This window comes from Platalea leucorodia (assembly GCF_965183815.1).
Source record: "Platalea leucorodia genome assembly, chromosome: 5".
NCBI classification, from domain to species: Eukaryota; Metazoa; Chordata; class Aves; order Pelecaniformes; family Threskiornithidae; genus Platalea; species Platalea leucorodia.
Window position 1 is genome coordinate 77425544 of NC_138827.1, and position 22334 is coordinate 77447877.

At 57.1% G+C, this 22334-nt stretch overlaps 2 protein-coding genes across 3 annotated transcripts; both read right to left on the reverse strand.

Moving 5' to 3' along the window:
- Nucleotides 1–901: 901 nt before the first annotated feature.
- HOXD4 (homeobox D4) lies at nt 902–2024 on the reverse strand (the record flags this gene model as incomplete). Its single annotated transcript, XM_082311783.1, has 2 exons — nt 902–1206; nt 1616–2024. The coding sequence occupies 2 exons, from the start codon at nt 2022–2024 to the stop codon at nt 902–904; spliced, it is 714 nt and encodes a 237-aa protein (XP_082167909.1).
- A 16168-nt stretch (nt 2025–18192) lies between these two features.
- On the reverse strand, nt 18193–19793 carry HOXD8 (homeobox D8; the record flags this gene model as incomplete). Of its 2 annotated transcripts, none has more annotated exons than XM_082312120.1 (2): nt 18193–18621; nt 19235–19793. In XM_082312120.1, the coding sequence occupies 2 exons, from the start codon at nt 19791–19793 to the stop codon at nt 18329–18331; spliced, it is 852 nt and encodes a 283-aa protein (XP_082168246.1). In that variant the 3' UTR covers nt 18193–18328. The 2 variants fall into 2 exon arrangements, with proteins under 2 accessions (XP_082168246.1, XP_082168245.1); XM_082312119.1 differs by having other exon boundaries at nt 18193–18624.
- Nucleotides 19794–22334: the final 2541 nt, after the last annotated feature.

Genomic DNA, 22334 nt, shown 5'->3' on the forward strand with positions numbered 1-22334 from the left:
ACAGCGCTGAGCAGAGCAGACTTTGGAAACAGATTTCAAGCCTGTTAGCCCTGGATGGCACACGGTAAGGAGCAGGGAGGCTTCTCCTATTCACAAAGAAGGCAATTCAAAAACAGGGACAAGAAAGTTGTGTACGTTCAAGACAAGTAAACATTATACATGTGTTCATGAGACTGGGAAGGAGAAATACTGTATTTCAGCTCCCCTTCCCCGTTTTTGGTTTGACTATTTTTCTTTTTATCTTCACTCTTCTACGTAACAAATAAATAAATACGCTAACACTATCAGTACATAAAATAACCCGTTTTCACTTAATTCCTATGCACATCTTCTGAGACGTTATGGAAATGAGCAAGTATTTTCATTACACCAAGAAAGGTAAAGCAGCACAAAAAGTTCACAATTACTAGTCTTTATGTTCAAATAAAAGACTATGCTATAAATCTCCTGTCCTCAAGTTGCCCAAATGCATCCTCCCGAAATTGCATGGGATAAAAAGACAATCAAAAGTAAAAATCCCAGAATAAAGCATCAAACCTTCACTTTCAAATTCAAAACTGAAACACAGGACAGTTTCATTTTCAATGATTTATTACTTTTTATGGACAGAAGGTCTCGTTTAATATTTTCCCAATTCCCACTGCCTGCATGATGCGTCTTTTTTTCCCTCTCTCTCTTTCTGCCCCCCCCCTTTTTTTTTCTTTTTTAGGTTGTGCTAGCAGAGGCAAATAAAATAAAAGTCCAAAGTAGTGTCATTTTGTCTCCTGTGTACAACGGTACCTTAAAGAAAGATGACAGTTTCTCGAGTCCTTAGCTGCTACATGCAGGTTCTGCTTGGGCAGTGTCAGTTATGTACAGTACTGGTCAGAAGCGAAGGATGAAATGGAAAATTTCACCTCTTCTACAAAGTTGTCAAGTCAGTCTGATGGTCCTTGGAACCAGTCTGTAAATGGGGGTTTGAACCAGAGGAAGAAGACCTGCCCTTCGTGTTGGGCAGTTTGTGGTCTTTTTTCCACTTCATTCTTCTGTTCTGAAACCAGATCTTGATCTGGCGCTCAGAGAGACACAAAGTGTGGGCTATCTCGATACGGCGGCGCCTGGTCAGGTACCTGTTAAAATGAAATTCTTTTTCCAGTTCTAGGACTTGCTGTCTGGTGTAAGCTGTGCGGGAGCGTTTAGGTTCCCCTCCGTTGTAATTGGGATTCACTGGGAAAAAAATACGGAGAACTTTACAAAGCTAATCTTGACTTGCCGGTTCGACTTTACAAAAGAAAACCTTACGAGCTGCGAGCATGTGGCCGGGCTGGATTCGTCCCAGTTGCTTACAATGGACGGGCTGCTCTCCCCCTCATTTAAGGCAGGCGCTCCAGGCACACGCAGCGCAGCTAGGTAGGCTGGGAGCCCCTAGCAGGCTCCTAAAATGGAGTTTTTCCCCTGCACGGCAAAGCCCCGCATGGCCAACGGCCTATTTCCTCAGCAATAAAAATTTATGACGAGTGTAATTGGCTACCTCGGCTTAAAAAGCTCGTCCACGAGTCTGGCAGGGACTCGGGCGAGCGTCGCTGAGGACGATCGGAAGCAGGGTAGAAGAGCAAAGTAAGAAGAGGATCCTTACCCGAGTTAACATGGACTTTCTTCATCCAGGGATAAACTACTGCTGGCTGCTTAAGTGCTGACCCGTTTGGGGGTTTGAGGGCCGGCTGCTGGCTGCAGGCTCGCGAGTTGGACATTGGAGGCGGTGGACAATGCTCTGCTTGGCCGGGGAAGTGGCTCGCCGGGCCGGATTGCTCCTGTCCGTGACCCCGCGGCTGCACGGCAGAGCCTGGGGCATTGCTACAGCTAAAGGGCTGCTCGCTGTAGTTTGACCGTGGGTAGAGTCCCTGGTGCTGGAAATCAGAGCCCTGCGAGGCACTGTAGTACTCGGCCCCCTGCTCGCCTAGGTAGCTATTCTGCAAATATTCCTCGCAAGGAGGAAATTTGGGATCCACATACTTAGAGTTCACCATATACGAACTCATGGCCATTAATTTCTGAAGGTAGAAAATACTAATTTTTCTCGTGTTGTCTTTTTTTCCCCTGCCATAGAGCCCTCCTACTTGCTGTCAACTGAATAAAGTTAGGCGGGCATGTGACCGGCCCGGCCAATGGGGAGGCGGGAGCCGATCACCGGATTTCTCCGCAGCTCAGCATTTCCACCAATTTCACTCCATAATATCCCGGTAACCGGGTGACCCCCCTCCCCGGCGGGTCGCACCCCCCGGGCCAGGTCCCGGCGGTGCGGGGACGCTCCTCGGGCGGCGGCCGCCTCCCCGGCCCGCAGGTAGGGCCAGCCTTTTGTCCGAGCCGCCTGCCCGCAGCCCCCACCGACGGTGCCCCGCCGGCCGATTGACCAGCCGCAATCGCCAGCGGGGTTCGTCACCTCGCTTGAAATAAAATATCGAAAGAAATACGCGGAGCGAGGAGCTGAAGTGGGGTTAAAAGGGAGGAAACGGGCAAGGAGGCGAGGAAAAGAAAAGCCATCAAAGAAGAGGGTAATATGACGTACAATAGATCTGTCCTGTCTTTGTCTCGCAGAGGTCATCCAAAAGTTACCAGAATTTAGTTCTGCTGAATAAAATTAGGCAATCAGTAACTTCTCATTCACTTTCAAGCCTCAATACATATGTGTGCACACGTATGGGGGCACACAGGCAAACGCCCACGTATATACACGAATCTGTACACGCGTGTGAGTAAAGTCATACAGATGGCAAGAAACCGTTCACTTTTAACCGCTGAAGTTCAATCAATTGAGCTGAAGACGGCATTTAATTAGGTTAAAAATATCACGGGTTTAATGAGGTAAATTCGGTCTTCATTCATCAATATCATTCCTGGAGCACAAGTAAATACATTCCAGTGAGGCGAATGCTGCTTTTGCTGCTGTCGTAAATATTTTGATGCGATCTGGACCCTTGACAGAAAAAAATTGCTAACTTCTGGCAGATCTAGCTAATTTATGAGTATCTTTTTAAAGATTCATTCACTGATTGGTGGATAATTTTTTTTTTTCAGAAAATTTGTAACTTCTGTTGAGATTAACTGTTTAAATTCACAGTCTGTTAGTGAGAGTTACAACTGAACGACAACTGAAATTTTAAGAGACGTCCTAAAACCTAGCAAATAGGAGCGAGGCAGCAAAACTTTTATAATTTCTGAGTGTTCGGCACGCACACGCCTTTTGATTCCGCCAGTATTTAAACTTCTAACCATTTGCAGAAAGGTGAAGTTTTTGCATCGACCATATATTCCCCTAGAATCGAATCTGTGACTATATGAATATCACACAAATTCGGTTCTACAGGGTATATATAGACAACGTAATAACATTCTGTTTTCATCTACAATATAGCAGGTCTTTGCAATTCTCTTAGTCCTTACTGTCTTCTGAGGAATGCAAACTATTCTGCTGGGACTCAGTTCTGAAATACGGATTTGCAGGAAGGTGGGATTTCAGAAAAGATTCACGCTTGGTATTATCGCTGCAATAGAGCTCTACGACTCTCCACCAATTTATAGCGATGAATTTCGCCTACCAAATTCTCAGAAAGACCTGCTGCTCACTTTAAATGCTCAGCCGTTTACGTCCTCGCTACGAAAAACGGACGTTACCGGTCAAATTGCGCTATTTAGAATAATAATGGTTAAAATAATTTAGAAAAGAGCCTTTATCTATTTAGGCTAACACGAATCTGAAGAGATTCTCCATAACTAGAAATCCTCCCCCCCCCAGACAAAAAAAAAAAGAATTAAAAAAAAAAAATCGAAACAGAAGTAAAGCAGCCGACAACAGAAACAGCGATTGGTGAAAAAGAGGAGATTAAAGGCTGGAGTTAGTTGCTCTCGGGAAGCAGAGAGTTTCCAAATTTACCTTCATCCCATTATGCTGGTCTAGCTATTATCCCTGCGAGCTGCCTGCGAGCCGCAGCCTCGCACCCTCCCAGGTTCTCCCCGCCGTAGCGTTTATGGTGAAGGGCAGGGCGAGAGGTCAGCCGAAATCATTTACAAACATATCACAAAGTTTCATTATTTTTACTTTGTCGACAGCGGCACACAGGAGTACAAAAGTTCATGAATTGTGTCTGACCCAGCTCCTCACTGCTGTCCTGCGGTCAACCTCTTCTCCTTCCACTATTTAAAACAGGCACCATAAGGACAAATAATGGTGCGGGTGTGATACATCCAACCACTGCGGAGGGCAGATTTAGGGGTGTTGCGTTTATCCGAGCGATGTGTACCGGTTTGTTTGCCTGCCTCCAACTCCCAGCTGCCTGATCTGGAGGATGCTATTTTTAAACATCTGCTTTCTTAGCACTGCGGTGGTGTCTTCTTCACAGCAAGTGCAACTCGAAACGACTTTGTGTCCCTAATCTCTTCCCCCCCCTCCCGCCCCAGATTATTTAAATCTCCACCCAACTATTTTAAGCAGCTCGCCCCGCTTTCTCCTCCTTTCTCTGAGGGGAGGGGGGATAGCACCCCCCCGGGGGGGGGCTATTAACCACCCGGCTGAACTGGCAGGGTAACACCCCCCCCCCCCAAACGGAGCTTGCGTTTGGGGCAGCCCCCGGGAGCGGCCAAGCCCGCCGAGGGCTGCCCGGGGAGAAGCGATGGGGCTGGGGAAGCAGCAGCTCCCCGCTCTCTTTAATACTACACATTTTCATATTTGTTAGACGCTGTGACCTGCGTTTCACCTTATTGCACGACTTGCTCAGACAGGTCAAAGCCAAAGAGTTATTGATGAACAAAAGCGTTATATATTCACCTCCTGTTCAACTGCCCATACAAAACGCTTTTGATCTATCAGGCTTTTTGTATTCTGGTTCATAATCAGTATGCTAAATGTACGTTGGCAGAAAACAAGTAATCCATACATTTAGGGCCGGCCCTGGAATAAAATGCCAAGGGCATCTACACAGCGCAGGGCTGAGCTACGCGGGGAGGAAAGTTACCTATGGAACAGAATTAAAACTGCAACGCTGGAGGCGATTCTTTAGTTCGTATTTAAAGGGCTCGAAAACCAATATCTCCACGTAAGGCAAAAAGAGAAGGAGAAGCCTGGCACAAGCAGTGAAAGAGATTATTTATCAGCAAGCAGGGAGAGGAAACAGGGAGAAACGCAAACAAACACAGCTCCGCTCCTCGCCAGCTCCGGGGCTGGCAGAAACAGGGAGGGCAATGTATACCAAATGAATGAATCTCCAAATATCGCAGGCTTTCTTTTCCTCCTTGAGAGACAAGCCGGTCTCAGTCTGAAGAACCAGGACTGATGCACTTAGCTCCTTACTGCAGCCAGAAAGGTCCAACAGCATTGCCTGCTGCACACAGAGCTGCTGCCCTCCCCTCGGTCCCCCCAGCGCAGCTCATGCGGGACCATCGGGGATGCGGAAACCCCTACAGCAAAAGGTTGCCCTCCTGAGCTCAGACACCCACTCCCCCCCGCGCCTTCACAGCATTTACATCCACGTTTGACCCTCCCTTGCCCGGAGAGACCTAGTACCAGAGGACGAGCGCTGCCGCCCCGCACGACCCGGCTGCAGCGTGGGCTGACCCGGCTGGCTGGCGCTGACAGCCTCCAGCCTCCTTCCCTCATTCACCAGGCTATGCCAAACGAGGTCGACGTTAGAGAGCAGGCACAACTCCGCTTTGCACCCCGTCTGGAGGAAAAGGGGGGGAGCCCGGGTTCTGAGGCGCTGGGGCACGGCGCCGCCCGCCCGGGCTCTGGGCGGGGAGGCGCTGGGCGGCCCCGCCGAGCCGAGCCGGAAAGGCTGCTAATTGCCTCGGGGGTGAAGAGCAGGAGGACACCTGTACAGCCCCAGAATAAACCCCCGGGAGGCTGCACCTTTAGCGCTAGCCGGGGTTATGACATGGTACCACAAGCCGACTCCACAGAGACTTCACATGCTGACAGCCTTTTCTCCTTTTTTTTTTTTTTTTTTTTTTTTTGTAGCAACATTCAGCAGGGATACATCAGTTTAAATTCTTCCAGTCTGAAGGGAAGAAACAGTATTTTCAAGCATCGCAAACTCTACAAGAAATAAGAGGTTACTTACCGTGGATGTCCTTCCATGCTGCCGAACCTGTTGCAATAAAAACGTTTGTTACTGTTGTATTCCACATACGGGTGATATTTCTGGAGAACAGTTACAGAGCACGTTTGATAGACGAAGGCAGAGAGGAGCTGGTGGTAAATCCTGCGAGCAGCGGAGTGGTGGGGTGGAAGCCCCTTCCGAATGAGGACCACGTTGCATTCAGGCAGTTTTTTATGAACACATGCTTTCCCTGTGACCGGGGTGTGATCTTTCACTTTTAATATTCATAGTCTAGATTTTATACTGGATAATTTCTAAAGGGATGAAAAGTCAGACCTCCCTCTTTCACTGGTGGAAAAAAAAAGAATAACAAAGGCCTTTTTTTTTGTTCTGTGGCAATCCAGTCACTTACAAATGAAATATTCAGATCACCTTTGCTAAACCATCACCCACAAAATGTCACAATATGCCAGGCAGCATCGTATCCGTGCTGAGCACGGAAAGAACTACAATTTTATAAGAATAAAGCTCGGATTACTCTAGGATAGGTCCCCTTTAAGATCACCTAATTAACCAAACAGTAACCACGACACATGCGTCTTTGTTTGCATTACAGAAGCACGGATTTGACTTGAACTTTCCTTCAAATCTCTTAATAAACACATTCAAAGATCACATTAAGGAAAACAAAAACACGCGCTCGGTCTAACGCTCCTGAAAACGCAACTTGTATTTTAGAGGAAAATACTAATATTGGGGGTTTCTTTTCTGTAAGCGATTTTTCACCCCTTCTATCGCCTTCCTACGATATCTTGGAGAGTTATTGTATTACACACAGAGCGATTGCCTCGGTATCAACAGTTCACTAGATAGAGCTTCCCAAGACTTTTTTTTTGTTAAAAAAATATTTTTTTTAGTTCTGCCCACTCTGGATAGCATTCAGAGCTTGCGAGGACAGTGGAACAATATCAGCGTTTCGGCACTAAACATTCCCTTACGGGTCCTTTCCTTTCTTTTTTATCCTTTTTTTTTTTTTTTTTTTTTTTTTTTTAATAAAAAAGGTTAGCTTCCAATCAGATGTCCCATTAAATTCCGCGATCTCGGACGGGGAGCAGCCCGCTCCTCCCGGCGCTGCCCTCGCCACCTGAGCTCTACCTGTCCCTCTTCCCCAGCAAAGCTGCTCCGCCGTGCCGGGCGGAGCAGCGCTCCTTCCCCACTCCCACGGAGTTTCCCGGGGCAGGGAGGGAGCCCGGGCGCGGCGGCGGCGGGGGGAGGCTGGTAGCGGACTTACTGCGCGCCCCCGCCCCGGCCGGGGGGAGCCGGGAGCAGAGGTGCCTGCACGGCCGCATTCCCGCAGACGGTTCCCTGCTAACACTTTCCCGATTACTGCTTCCAGGAACGAAAGCATCTGCACTTGTATGCTCTTAAACTAATTTATGGTGGGAATTATATTTTGGCTTGTCAACTCTCAAGCCATAAAACAAAGTTTATTGGAATCACGTGCTTCTAAATAGCCACTCAGGACCTATCTCTGTGGAACCATAAATAACCTTCAGCTTTAAACTTTTATTCGCTAAATAAAGGTTCGCTGAATCTGTCCTGTAAAACGGGACCGGGTCGGAAGAGCGGGGATGGGCGGGAGGTCAGCTCCGCGGCGTTATGCCGGCCTTTTTGAGGAGCGTGTTGGAGGGAAAGCTGCTAAGAGGGGAGTTAGCGCTCCCGAATTGCTCTCGAGAAGGGAGCCGGGTGCATTTTGCCGAGGGTACCCGTTTGAACCCTTTCTTTGCATCTCTGAGGGGACAGGGAAGCCCATCGTCAGTAAAAAACCCAGAGGTACTGCGGGGAGAGGATATCCCTCTCTCCCTTCCCGGGATGTTTATGGGATTTTGGTCAGGCGCCCCTGGAAAATGGTTGTGACTCGTTCACCTCGGGCGAGCCGTGCCAGGGGCTGCGGGCTCGCCAGGCACCGGGCCGACCTTTGCAAGCGACCAAACTGCTGGAAACAGCGAGGGCACCGGGCTTTGGAAAGGGAGAAAGTGTGAAGCCTGCCACAATGAGATCTTTGAGGACTGGAAGTTTAAGGAGGGTTATAAAACAATAAAACAGCCCTGGTGTGAAGGGAGCAGGGTGTGAGTTAGCAAATGAGAATTTCAAGGAGCCCGAGGACAGGAAGTCAAATGTCGCCGGCAGCCACACGGCATGCAGGAGCCCGGGCATCAGCTCCCGATCTGTCATGGCTAAGATGAGGAAGTCGGAGCGGCCAGCAGCTCCTGGTGCCCCCAAGGAGGGGCTTGTCCCTTCCCCAGAGGGCGAGGAGCCGCGTCCGCCCCGTCGGGGACCGGCCGCGGGCAGAGGGGACCGGCCGCTCCCCCGGCCCGTGGGTGCGGATGCCGATGCGCCTCCGCACAGGGGCTCAGCCCTGAAAAGCCAGCCAGCTTCAGCTCCTCGCTGGGTGGTGGCACCAGCTGGCACCAGCGGGGTGGTGTCTATCTAACCCCAGTTAGGTCCCTCCTGGTCTGCTCTTACTTGGCCATTTCCTACCGAATCTGGCTATACAAGTTTGAAATTGCCTAAAAGGGGCAGCCTAGCTGTCGCCGTACTCTTCAGGTGGCTCAAATCACAGCTGACCCATTAGTTCTTCTCCAGAGAGCAAGAGACATCCTGAGCTCCTTCCCTGCTCCTTCTTTCCGACGCGGGGTTACTTTGCTTTCCGCTATCTTCCTTGCTCTGTGTCAATGCTTTAATCATACAGCATCACCTTCGTGCTTTATTACCGGCCTAAGCTGGGGAATGGCTCTTTCTCCGTGTGCCCCCCCCTGCCCAGGGCAGCTGGCAGGGGCAGTGCGTAAGGTGACATTTCAGCAACTTCATCGGGCGGGCGACGAAAGCCCGGGGGATCCGGCCAGGTGCCCCCGGGAGAGGGGTGGGCTGCCCTGCGTGGGGCTGACTCGTGGGTCGCTTTCAGCCGGAGCACGGCCCGTGCTCCCAGCCCCGGGCAGGCGGGGGAAGGGCTCCACGGGGCTGTGCCCCGCACCGCGCTCGGGCACCCGGGCCTGGGCGCGGCAGGCGCTGGACCAGGCTCCGTGGCAGCCTCCAGCGCCCCTCCCCACCCCAAACACCCTGTCCTCACTGGCCTCCGGGGGAATGGCTTCAGCGACAGGCAGCTGCAAAAAGACAGGAGGATGCCCGTCCCCTGGGAAGGTGGGGGAAAGGCTACGGATGGGGACGTGAGGGGAAGGGTGCAACGGGCAAGTCCAACAAAATGTGGGGAAAACAGCCTGGGACGACAAGAACCACGATGCGGAGCCAAATGCCTTTGCCCCGGGCCTGGCAGCGGGTGCTGGGCACGGCGGAGGTCCGGTGCCGGGTAGCGGGGTCACGGGTGGGCTCCATCCCCTGTGCCGGCACGGGGAGCGTCACGTCCCTCCCCGCGTGTCTGCGATCGCTTCTTGGCGCGTCTCGTGGGCAGGAGAAGCCCAGGGTTTCGGGACAGGGCGCTGCCCACCAGCTCTGTTCAGGCGGGTGCGGGAGGAGAGGGGCCGCGGCGGGGCAGGCAGCGGGGCAGCGCTGCGGGCGGGCGGCCGGAGCATCAGCCCCTGGCAAAAGCGGCGGGAGCGGCGGCCCGGGCCGGGCATGTGCGTGGGGCAAACTGGTCCGGGAGGCTGGGGCTGGGAAAGGTGAGGCTGTGGGAGAGAGAGGAGTTGATGAGAGAGATTCAGCTCCCCTGTGATCTAGGGGCAAGATTAATGTTTCTGCAAGTGAGTAATTCTAGCCCTGAGATTTTGAAGAGGGAATTCGGAGGATTTTCACATTTCCTATTCTAAAATGCAGATGTGAAAGCTGACTTTGCAGCTCTGGCCAGTTCATTCTCCAGGCTTTGATGCGAGTTCTCATATTCGGGGTTGACGATCTGGAGATGGATAAGATGTGGAATGAAGTAACCCAGTAATTACCAGGTTTCCCTCTGGTAATTGTTGCGATAAAAGGGTTGAGTAAACTCAATCTCATGTGTAAACCGCCCTCGCTCTCGATGCTACTTGACAGGCACGAAGAGCAGCATCCTACCCCGAGGACCACACCGCCAGAAGATGACAGGCTCCATCTCTGGCTTTGAAGACCTACCGAGCGCCTTGATAGCCTCCGACGCATTAGCCCTCTCTGCTTTTATCACAGCCCCGACCTTTCAGCAGTCACCTCGCCGCCCATGCCCTCGCCGAGCAGGATGTGGGCATGCAAAGGCCCTGCCCGCAGCTCCCCGCGCCCGCGGGCAGATCCGGCTGCAGCAGAGACCCGGGGCGGGCAGGGCAGCGGCGGGCCGCGCCCCGACATCAAACGGGGGCAGCGGCGGCGGCACCCCGGCTCCGCGGGGGGCGCGGGCGAGGAGCGCGGGGCCGGGAGGGGAGGCTGCGGGCCGTGGGAGCGCCTAGCTGGGGCAGGCACGGCCGGGGGGCCGGGGGCCCGGGGCCCAGGGTCATGCCCGGGCACGGCTGGGGAAGGTGAAGCCTGGAGGCAACAGGTGAGGCGGAGGCAGGGAAATCTGCCGGGCCCCGGCTTGCAGGGGGCGGGGGGGTGTGAGGGGGCCCGGGGCTCTGCCCGGGGGAAGGGAGCCGGCGGGGAGGCGGGTGCGGGCCGCCGCGGTGCTCTGGCACCCACATCAAAGGGGCAGGGAAGGAAACGGTGGCTGCCCGACATCAAAGGGCGGGCCGGTGACCGGGAGGGCGGCGGGGCACTCGAGGTGAGCCCCGCCGGCACCGTGGGGAAGGCAGGGAGCGCGGAGGGGCGCCCATGGGTGCGAGTAAGGGCCCCACTCGTGCCCCCCGCCCGCCGGCCGGCCCCTCCCGTGGGCGGGCGGGCGGCCGGGTCCGGGGCCCGGGGCAGGCGGCGGGGGGCGGCGGGCCCCTCGCCCAGGCGGGGAGAGCGGCCAGGCTTGTCCTACAGCGCCTTCTCCTGGAAGAGGCCGTGGAGACAAAATGGCTGGTGGCGGCGGCCGGGGCCTGCCGCGCCCCCGGCGGCCGCTCCGCTCCGCGCCCCGGCCCGGCCGCCCCGAGGGCGGGAGCCGCGGGCAGGTGACCCCGGCCCGGGCCGTCGGGGCGGGCGCCCACCCGCGGGCAGAGGCGGCGGAGCCGGGCCTCGACGGCGGGGCCGGGAGGGCGGCTGGGCCGGCCCCCGCAGACCCCGCAGCCTGGCGGGGTCCCGCTCGGGGCGGCCCCGGCGTGGGGCGCTGGGTGGGCGATGCGGGCCGCCTCCCCCGCCTCTCGCCGCCCCCTCCCCCGCGGGTGATGGGAGGCGAGTGGTGGGTTTGGGCAGAGCCCGCTGCCGCTGAATGCACTTTTATTGCCTCTTGTCTCTGGCAGAGACCCTTCCTCCGCGCCCCGCCCGGCCCCCGCGACCTGCTGCAATGTTTATTGTGCCTCATCTTTTCCTTTCGCTTCCTGTTTTTTCCTCTCCCGCTCCAGCAGCATTGAGTGCCGCACTGCAGTAGAGCCGTAAATACCTTTAACAGCTGCCTGCCAACCGAGGGGTGAAATACTGTCTTTGTTCGGATTTCTTTCTGCCCCAAGCGCTCATAAAACACCCCGTGAGACTTATATTTGTTTGGGGAAAGAGAAACATTATTGGGAAATAAACGAATCGGCGGGATTTGCTGTTCTTAAGAGCGCAAAACCAACGTGTATTTCTTCGCTCAGTCTTATCGCGTTTCGCGGGTCCGCAGTCCACCCCGCCTGCCCTCCTTGCACCCAGCCCCTGCCAGACTCGGGGAGCAGCGGCCGCACCTCTCCTCCGGGCAACTTGCAGCAGCTAAGCGGGAGCCCAGCCTGGCTTCCCAAATGGCAGCCGGCGCCAGCCGGGCACTGCCAGGGCGCGCAGGCTGCCCCTTCCTGCCGTGGCTTTTGTGGACCCGTTCTTTTACTGCCCCTGCGTCAGTAACGCGTGGGCTAGGGATCGGCTCGTTCCTTTCGAGAAAAAAATGAGATGAGTCATAAATTCTGGCGAACACGTCGGGAAACGAAGCAGGTGTGGGAAATGTGAAGGCGAATTCTGTGTTCCGAAAATTACAGCACACCAACACATCTACACACGTACAGGCGCTCACTTTATGTAGGTGTATAAATATATATATACAAATACAGTCCTCATATGTGCCATACGTATATATACACGTACATACAGAGTTTGTTATGGATACTCACACACATAAGTATATTTAAGAGCATACACATACCTATGTGGGCTTCGATGTTAATGAAAGAAATGAAGGGGGGGGGGGAGCAAAACAAACAAGAAAAAGAGAAAAAGCAAGGAAGGAAGGAAGCCGTTTAGGAGGGGCCGACTCCCACATAAACCAGTTGGATCATAAATGCATCTGTGTATCCGTATGTGTCAGCATATGGACCTGCAGACACACACATGCACATTAGAATTCGTTAGAACATCCTGCTTTTGTTTTCTTCTTTTCCCTCAGGCTACGAATAATTTGAAAACAACTCAAGGACGAGATTTTTCGAAGTTTTTGGAGAGATTTATAGCCAAGCATCTATAATTACTGTGTCACCTAGGAGGATTCTGAGAGCGAAACCTAACGCAATACATACTTTCCAAGTTAATCTTGAAGATTGTTGCTATGTTGAAAACGATTCCTCCCAAATAATCCCCAAGCCCTTCAGCAACGCGGGGCGGTCGGCTGGTGCAAGGAGCCAAAGCGTGAGGGAAAGGCATCCTATCGCTTACTGCGGCGGGGCTTGGGTTTAGCAGGCGGGGGAGGTGCTCGGGGATGGATTTAAAAGAATTTCTGCAGCTTCAGAATATTTACCTGGGGCACGTCCCACACCTTTCCACCCTCACCGGCTGTGGTTCCGTCAGGCATTTTGCTTTACAGTTAAGTGGCTGCTTTTGAGGTAAATGGCGATTCGGAAAATTGCTGCAGTGCAATGGCACGGTGCATTTCCATCACTGACCAACGACCTAAACGCTAAATACCAGGCAGCGGGTTTTCGACTGTGCATTAACATTTTGAAAATGAAGAGGAGATGTGTAAAATATATATACGTTCAAAATAATATATTTCCAAGGAATGTATGTTCTACAGAGAACAGTAGGGGTGTAGATACGTATATACACGTAATGCGGATATGGATATATATACGTATATAGGTAACGCAGATACAGTTTACGTGACTGTTCTATCTCCTCTACATATTTCAAAATAAACCTCGATTGTTTTTTTTTTCTAGAAAAGTCGTCCCCCACTTAGCCCCCCATGACTTCCACCTGGGTAAGCGGCCGTGCGCGGGGCTGCGCTCCCGGCCGTGGCTCTGTGCTGCCCGGCCAGGAGGAGCCCGGGGCTGGGGCCGCCCGGGGGACCCCGGCGCCAGTCGCCCGCCCGCTGCCGAGCCCGGCCCGTGTGCCTCCCGCCGAGCCGGCCGGGGCCGCAGCGCGGGCTCTTGCACGGTAGAGCGGGAGAAGGATGTGCTAAGCCGCCCCGGCGGGGCGGGCGGGGGCTCCCGGGGCTGGCCCCGGGCACAGCCCCCGGCCCGGCCGGCTCAACGGGGCCGCCCCGCACCCTCCGCCCCCGCGGGAGCGCTGACCCCGGTTCTCCTGCGAAAACACCTGTTAAGCTTTAAAGTTAACGCGAGCGCCTTTCCGCCATGGGGGAAACAGACGACAGCACCACCACACCGCGCTTCAGCCTGCCGGGGGGAAAAGTGCCCCCAAAAAGGCCTTTTCTTGGAAGGAACCCCGCGGCGGGAGAGGTGCTGCCTGCGCGCACTGCGCCCCAGCCTTCCGCCCCTCGGCGCGGAGGGTGGCGGCCCGCAGCGCCTTTCCGCGCCAGACCGCGCAGCAGCCGCACGCACCCCGCGGCGTGCCCACAACAGTTCGTGATAATAACAACAACGATAACTGTAACAGCAATAACAGCAACAATAGAGATAATAGCGATAGCAATAACAGCAATAACAAGGGGCTCCGAGGGACAGGTGACCCAGCGGGGCAGGAGGACAGGGGAGCCGGCGCCGTGCCGCGGTGCGGGACGGTGCGCGGCCGCGGAGAACCGGCGGCCAGCCCGAGGGGAGCCGAGTGCTTACCGGTTCGCGGCACTGCCCGCCTGCGGAGGAGCCCGGGAGGGTCGCTGTAATCCATTTTGCGCCCGCGTAGCAATCCGTGTGCCGGAGGAGGTAGCGGCAGCGGGGGCAGCCAGCGGCGGGAGAGGAGCGGGGGGCTGGAGGCGGCGCGGCGGCGGGCGCGGGGCTCCGCGCATCCCCCCGCGGGCGCGGGAGAGGAGGCGGCGCGGGGCCGGGGCAGTGTCAGCGCGGCGGCGGGGCCGGCCGCGGGTTTCGGGGAGCGGGACACAAACATGAGGGCGACTGCCATACACCTCAGCCTAGACAAAGGTTAGGAAAAGAGGGGCTGAGGCTCTCTGAAGGCAGAATGCAGGGGGAAATTCGCCAGGGAAATCAGGAAAAGGCCATGAAAGCGCTCGCTGCCTGCACATGACCAGCCGCAGCCAATGACGAGCCCAAATAGGTCATAAAAAGGTCTATTACCAAGTTGTAAATTTTCTTCAAACAAAAAGGAATTTACTGCAATTCCTTGCGGATTTTGCACATACTGCTTCCCAGCGCCATGTTTCTTTCGCCTGCGCGCTGCGCTTTTACTGAGTCCTCGGTCCCGCCTGCCCGCGGCCTGCGCGCCCCGGGCGCGGTGGCGGAGCCCCGCGGGAACGGCCGGGGCGCGGAAGATCCGCGGGGAGAGCGGAGAGCGGGGCGAGACCCCGCGCAGCGGCCGCGGAGCCGCACGGGGGGGGACGGGGGACCGCGCTGTCCCGGTGGGTCCGTGCCTTGCCCCAACGAAAGGGGGCTTTAGCCGCATCCCCCCCCCCCCCGCTCCGCCGGGCCCTAAAAGAAACCGCATTTCCTTTAGCGCCCGCTGCTGAAGCCGAAGCCGTCGCCGACTTAAAAACAGTCGGAGCCGCTTCCCCAACGGGAGCGTGCGGTGCCCACGGGTTGTGCCGGGTGCTGTCATCGCGCCCCGGCTGCCCGCAGCCTCCCCGGGCGGGGCCGCCTCCGCCCCCACAAAACCTTCGCGGGGGCGCTGGCACCTGGGGCACCAACGGCGAAAATCCGATTCTTAGAAAGTACTCGAAAAGACTAAAAAACGGCCCCGTGTCCACAGGGAATGCTCGGCTCGGGGTCGGAATATTGCGGGTGTTTCTCGCTCAGTTTTTGTTTCAGGGAATAGCCAGAGCCCTCCAGCAGTGGCCTGCCTGTTGATTGTACCTGCCTCGAAAATAGAGCTAACAAAAATAAACACTCCTACAGCTGTAGAGTTTTTAAAGCGCTGCTTCAGGCAGCTGCACACCCGTGAATAGCACACCCGTGCAGCGTGTCCCTCGGCCGAGGCACCGGCACCTTTCGCGGTGGCTCTGCAGCACCCACGGCCGCGCAGAGCTGCTCGACGTGGGAACGGAGAAATTCCGTGAAAACCAAAGGCGCGGTAGATCCGCGCTGCGGCTCGCATGGGCGGCCTCTCGCCGCCGCTGCAGCCGCGACCCGCGCAGCGACGGCTTTTCCCTGCCGAAATACCGCTGCTTGCTCCGGAGCTCGATGGCTCCGGTTTTACCGGCGGTTTACTGATCGCCCGGGCCAATTTCTGGCTCGCTTTTCTTTTCCTTAGCAAGACTCCAAGTACGAAAGAGGCAGAGATTCAGCTGCCAGGCTACGGGGGGAAATACCTTAACAACTACTTTTTTTTAATTATTATTATTTTTCTTAATAAACAAGACAGGGACGATCCCAGTCACCGCTAGGCCTTCGCAAATGATGTGTGCACAAGGAAGTCTGGTTTTGCCTGCGTGGCTGCGTTCCCAGTCGGCCCAGGGAGAGCGACGCTAACGGAAACTTTGTCAGGAATATTTTAATTTTATTCTCTTTGTCTGGCAATTAAAAATAACTACGGCAGCAGCTCTTTCCGGGACAAATATTAGCCTAGGAAGTGCTCCGCTCGGTTGTGAAGGTCCCCCCGCAGCAGCACGGCTCTCCCCGCGGCAGGGCCCGCCGGGACCCCGCTGCGCCCAGCCTCGGCCGCAAGCGCAGCGGAAGAAAAAGGCTCATTCCCTGCCCGGAGACCCAACGTGCCGGTGCCACTGGCAGCAGGCACTATATTTTGAAAAGCGAGGAATTTTTTCTCTGCGTCAGGCTACTGGGTTTCCTTAAACCTGCCGTCACCAGCCCCACATCCTTCCTGGACACTAGGGATACCGGTGTATTTATGCAAATCCATGCAGCAAAATGTTTACTTCACCACTTTGCTGCAATTTCCCCGCGTTTACAACCTTTAACCGATTACGCGATTAAAATAAATCCAGAACAATAGCTCCGCTTGCTTCTGCCTCCCTCTAGAGCTGGCGCTTTGCAGGAGTGGAAGCGGGCCTGGCTCAGTGGCGGGGAGGGGGGAAGAGGAAGGGAAATGAAATGAACTGAACCCGCCGTACAAATCCCAACCCCGGGGACGGCGGTTCCCGCCGTGCCGGGTCCGTTCCCGGGAGCGGAGCGGTGCGGGCGGAGAAGGGCCCCGGCGCCGGGGGGGCCCGGAGGCGGCCGGCGGCCGGCACCTCCCCAGGCCCCTGGGTGTGAGTTTCCGAGCGGGGCCCCGGCTCGGCCCCGGCTCCATCGGGAGCAGGCTCGTTTCTCGGGCAGAAAATATAAATTTGTCGTGTTTGTCGCAGCGGCTGGCGCGTCCCTGCGGTTCCCTTCACGGAACCATCGCTCATGGGGGCGTGAGGCGGCGGGGAAAAAATGACGCAGAAATCTTGGTAGGGATTTATACCTCATACCTCAGCCCTCTGCCTGCTGTTCCTAAAAAGGACTGCTCTCGGCCGTCCTCTCAGATACCGCGGTCTGCGGGACCCCACCGAGGAGCGGGAGAAAGGGGAGGGAGGGGAGAGGGGGAGATAAATTAAACCGTTTTACTGATCGGAGCAGACTTCTCTCCCCGCGGCTGCGGGGAACCGTGCCGCAGGCTCTGCCCTCGCCGGCTGCGGCCTCCGCTGGGAAACGCACCCAAACCGTGCGATAACATTTAGGGGGAAAAAAATGCCCTTTTTTCCCGTTTACGCGTGGTGTGGGACCACAGACGATTACAGCCCCACGCAAGGCCACAAAAGCTTTGCATTTCTCTGCTCGTCCGCCACCCGCGGTGGGAGGCTAGGCCTGGTTTGGCCGCGGTTTGCATGGTGGGGCCGGCAGCCCCGCACCGGTCGGGAGCAGACCTCGGGGCCGGCGGGGGCCCGGCCTGCGCCCCGGTCCCGTCCCCCCAGCCGGGCTGGCAGCGGGCGGCCCCGCCGCCTCGGGAGAGGCACAGAAAAAGGCGAAGGCAGGGCCCAGGCCCACACGTCGAGGGGGCTCCCAGGGCCGGGCCGCAGCGCGGGCTTCGCCCGCAGGTGGGGCCGCGGTCCCCGCTGGCCGCTGCTTTGAGCCCGGCCTCGCAGAGCCCAAGGCTGGTGGGCGCCGAAACGTCGGTGGCGGTGACAGTGTGTGCAGGAGGCAGGGAGCAAAAACAAGGTTTTGTGTCCCATGTGCCGTTCCCAGATCCCAGAGAAACACCCAGCGTCGGAGGAAGGACAGGGGAAAGGCGCAGGAGAGAGTTCGTCCACGCGCGGAGAGGCTCTGAAGGTTACTGGAGGAGTGGATTACAAAGAGGATACCAGGAAGCCGATACATTTTATATTTGAATAAATTTGGTTTATTTTAATCAAATATCAATAGCAGAAGGTTAAATATATTTCTAAGATCTTTTCTTCAAATTTATTAAATTTATTTAATTTACTTAACATAAGATAAGAACAAGAATTAAAATAGTACAAGTGCACTTGTCTTGATTAATAAAGCATTGTTATATGTCTTGCTTATCGGTATTTATTATTAGGAAGTTTATGTCGTTTCCCGCAATCACCGTCTTTTAAGATTGCAAAAAAATATGTATTTATATCTATCGTTAGACACGTATTGCTACAAACTCTGTATCAAATTTCCAAAAGAAGTAGATGAACTGTTAAATCTAGAGATTGTTCCGGATATGGTTAAAAACAAAACAAAACCAAACCACAAACAAGTGAAGCACCCGAAGCAGAGAAATGTCAAGCGGAGGGACACGGGGTCACTCGTCCCACGGCGGGACCACGTACAAGGGGAGACGGGCCGAGATGTCGAGCTATGGCGCTGGTTATTTTTTATAGCCTTTCACAAAGGCTTTTAGGGCAAAATTTAATTCGTCTGGCCCTCAGCTCTGTCTTCTTCCAGATCATGTGCTTCCTTTTTGGCCTCCCCTTCCTTTCCCTCCTGTCTGGAAGCGGGGAATTTGTCCTTGTTGTTTTCTTTTTTCCATTTCATCCTCCTGTTCTGAAACCAGATCTTTACCTGCCTCTCCGTGAGTCCTAGTGCGTGGGACACCTCGATCCTCCGCTTCCTGGTCAGATAGGGGTTAAAGAGGAACTCCTTTTCCAGCTCTAGAGTCTGGAATCGGCTGTATGTTTGTCTTCCTCTCCTCCTACCCGGCGCTGCTGTTTAAAACAAAAACACAGGGTTTTGGAGTTTGGCGTGGTCGTTCAAAAGAAGGCGCAGGCAGGGAGCGAGGGCTCGAGTCCCCCTGGCAATGCCTGGAGAGAAGCCCCGCAGAAAGGCAGGCAGAGAAAGCAGAGGGCACGGAGGCACCTGGAGCTGTACACACGAGTGCGGGAAAACCAGCGATAGCAGATGCACGAAGCGCCTCAGCTCTCCCCCCCCCCCGCCCCCGCCCCGCATCGGGGTTTACGGGACCGAGTTTGCGGGGTCACTTTATTGCCTGGCGCCCGGGACCCCCCGGCCCTGCACCCTTCCCCCGCAGGCGGCGGCGGCGGGAGCCGGGCGAGCGTGTCAGCTGCGCCCCTCTCTCCGAGGGGCGACGCCAGGGCTGCCCGTGGGGTGGCGGCCGCCTTCTGCGGAGGCTTCTGCTTGCTCACTGTATCGCTGTGCGCTCGCAAGCCACCGCGGTGATAGGAATCGCGGGGAGAGAGGCAGGGAGAGAGGGAGGCAGAGGCAGGGAGCGAGAGGCAGCGAGAAAGAAGCGGGAGGAGGAAAAGAAAGTTTCAAACTCAGACGTGAGATGGAAGCAAATTTTTGACTGCGTCCAACCTTGTGGTCTCATCCAGGGAAACATTTGAGCAGGAGACGAGCTCTGATTTAAGTGGTCTGGTTCCTCGCCAATATTAGCACTGGACGATTTACAGTCAGGATATTGTACCAGCTCGGCCTCTTGCTGTGTCGTAAAAATCTGCTGTCTCTGTAAGTTATCGTATCCGTAAAATTTAGCGGGCTCCCCGTGACAGGTAACCCCGCTGCAGGGGGCAGGAGGCGGAGGCGCGGCGGGGGGAGGAGGAGGCGGCTGGTAGGCGGCCGTGGGGCTCCCCCCGGCCGGGTGGTAAAAGTCCGCGGCCGCGCCGCCGCCGCCCCCCGCCCCGCCGGGCGCGGGGTGCGGGAAGCCGGCGGCGGCCGCGCCGTTCCCGTAGAGCAGAGCGGCGGCAGCGGCGGCGGCGGCGGCGGCGGCGTGGCGGCCGCTCACCTCGGGCGCGAAGTGACAGTCGTAGTACGGGGGATTGATGGGCTCCCCCGCCGCCGCCGCCGCCGCCGCCGCCGCCGCCGCCGCCGCCGCCTTGTACTTGGAGTACAGCGGGTTGACAAAGTAGGAGCTCATCGGGGAGGGGGCAGCGGCGGGCGGGGGCGCGGGCGCGGGCACGGGGCGCTGCTCCCGCCGCCGCCGCCGCCGCCGGTGCCTCTACGCCGCGCTCATGCCGCCGCCGCCGCTCGCCCGTGCGCTCCCCGTTCCTGCTCTCCGTGTATGTGGTGACCAGGACTGGAATATAATCGCTCTCAAAATGACCTGCCTCACTGCTTTTACTATTTCCTATTAGGCACACAGCAGCCCGCGCACGCACACGCACACCACACACACACACACACACACGCGCGCGCGCGCGCGCGCGCTCATGAGCTCAGGGGGGACTTTTGGCTTCAGTTTACATGTGCCGCTCCTCAGGCAAGAAAAAAACCCGGCCCAGCCCTGCCCGGATCCACCCCAGCCGCGGCGGCCCCGCTCCCCCCGCCGGTGCGCCCTCGCCAGGAGCCGCCGAAGCCCCCGCCGCGCAGGGGCGAGGCGGCCGCGCAGATCCCGCGCGATAACCGCGGGCGCGCTGCCCGGGGCGCCGCCGCCCGGCCCGCCCAGACGGCGCTGCCGGCGCTCAGGGCCGCGGCGAAGCTCCGAAGCGCGGCCTGCTCCGCCGGCCGGGGAGGGCAGAGGCCCGCCGAGGGAGCCGATGCCCGGCGCGGGGAGCCGGGGGTGTCGGCGAGGGAAGCTGGGGCGCCCGAAGGGCAGCAGCGTGCAGCGGCCGGGCCCCGGTGCCAGCGGGCCCTCCGGGTCATTTCCTTGCAGGCGAGCAGAGCGCTGGGAAATGAGATGCACATTTACCCTTGACGCCGTGCACGCATGGCTGAGGCTCCAGGTTAATTGATACTTAATGGAAATCATGCCTATGAATATACTTTCCATCATTTCACCCTTGGTGGACGTCATTACCGAGGCAGAGAGAGGGAGGAAAGAAAAAAACCAAACGTGTGGGTGAGCGGTTAGCACCGCTCGGGGACGCGGTCCGAAATAAGCGAGCCCTGTTCTCCGGGAGGAAGGAAGGAAGGCGCTGCCCGGCAGCCCCGGCGCTGCCCCGGCTCCTCGGGGCGGCCGCCCCCGCGGGGGGAGCGCGGCCCGGCCGCCTGCGCGGGCCCCGCTCCCCGCGCTCCGGGAAGCGCCGTCTCCCGTCCTCTCTTCCCCGCTTCGTCCTGCGGTGGGAACCAGCTTTTCGGACAGACACCCCCAGGAGCTCGAGTCCGCCCTGTTTTGGAGAGAGACGAAAAAAGGAGGTGAAATATAATACGGGCCCCGCCAGAGCCACGTGTGACCGTCTGGTGTGAATTGACAAAAAATATTTGTGGTTACACAAAAGGCATCGCAGGCTCCTTCCCCATCACACCTCACTCACCCCCACCCCCCACCCTGCCTCCATGCCAATTAACTCGCTTTGTCTAGGTGGCCAGCCCGGCTGCCCCGCATACGAGCGCCCGGCCGGGCCCTGGGCCCGCAGCGACACCCCCGCCCGGCCCGGGGCCCCGCGGCCCGGGGCACACCCCTTTGGGAAGCCGGCGGAGGCTCGGGGACCCCCGTGCAGCCCGGGGCCAGGCGGGGGGGGCGGGAGAGGCCCGGGGGGGGGGTAACACGACTTTTTGGTGCTACAAGGCCAGACAGCAGCAACAGCCCATCGCAAGAGAGCAGCGGGAAGGCAGAAGGCCAGGCCAGGCAGGGCGGGAGCAGCGGCAGAGAAAGGCCGCCTCACCCTGCGGAGGGGCGCGGAGGGGCAGCGGCCTCTTCCCGCATCCGCGCCGGGCCCCCCCGCCCTTTCGCATCCTCGTCCCCCCGGGGCGCCGCTCCCGCGGGCCAGCACGGCCACCCTCGGGGACCGGCTCCGGCCGGGGGGCGCGGAGAGCGCTGCGCGGGGCGCGGAGCGCTGCGCGGGGAGCGGGGCGCGGCGGCGGCGCTAGAGTGGAGCGCGGGCGCCCTCTGGCGGCGCGCGGCGGCGGCGGCAGGCAGCGCCCTCCCGCCCCGCGCTGCCCGCGCTGCCCGCGCTGCCCGCGCTGCTCGCGGCGCTCCGGCCCCGCCGCCGGTGCCGCCAGAAGCCCCAACGGCTCCGCAGGCCCCGGTGCCGCCGCGGGACGGCGGCGCGGCTCCGCGCCCCTCCGGCGGGGCGCTCGGGGATGAGCCGCTCCTCCTTCGCTTTCTGCTTTTGGGTTGCTTTTCTTCCTTTTTCTCTTTTTCCTTTTTTTTTTTTTTTTTTTTTTTTTTTTTCCTTTCTGTTGTCGGTCGGGGTTTACAGTTCCATTTTCTTAGCACATTTCGGCTGCTCTCTTCCCCCCCCCCCGCTCAGTGCTATAATTAACTACATACAAAGAATGCGCCTCGTTTACACATGGCAGCCAGGAAAGACGCCTGAGCTTTGAAGACCGCTGCTATCGCGTTTTCGATCATGTTTCCCCACATATTACACCACGAATTCTCCATGTGTGGTAGTTTCAGCGTTATACGTTTTTGCCTTGAACGTGTTATTTTGTTTGCCCGTGCATTTATGTATTTACGGATTGATTTATGTAAACGAAAGTAAAGACGAATCTTTGTTCACCCCCCCCATTACAC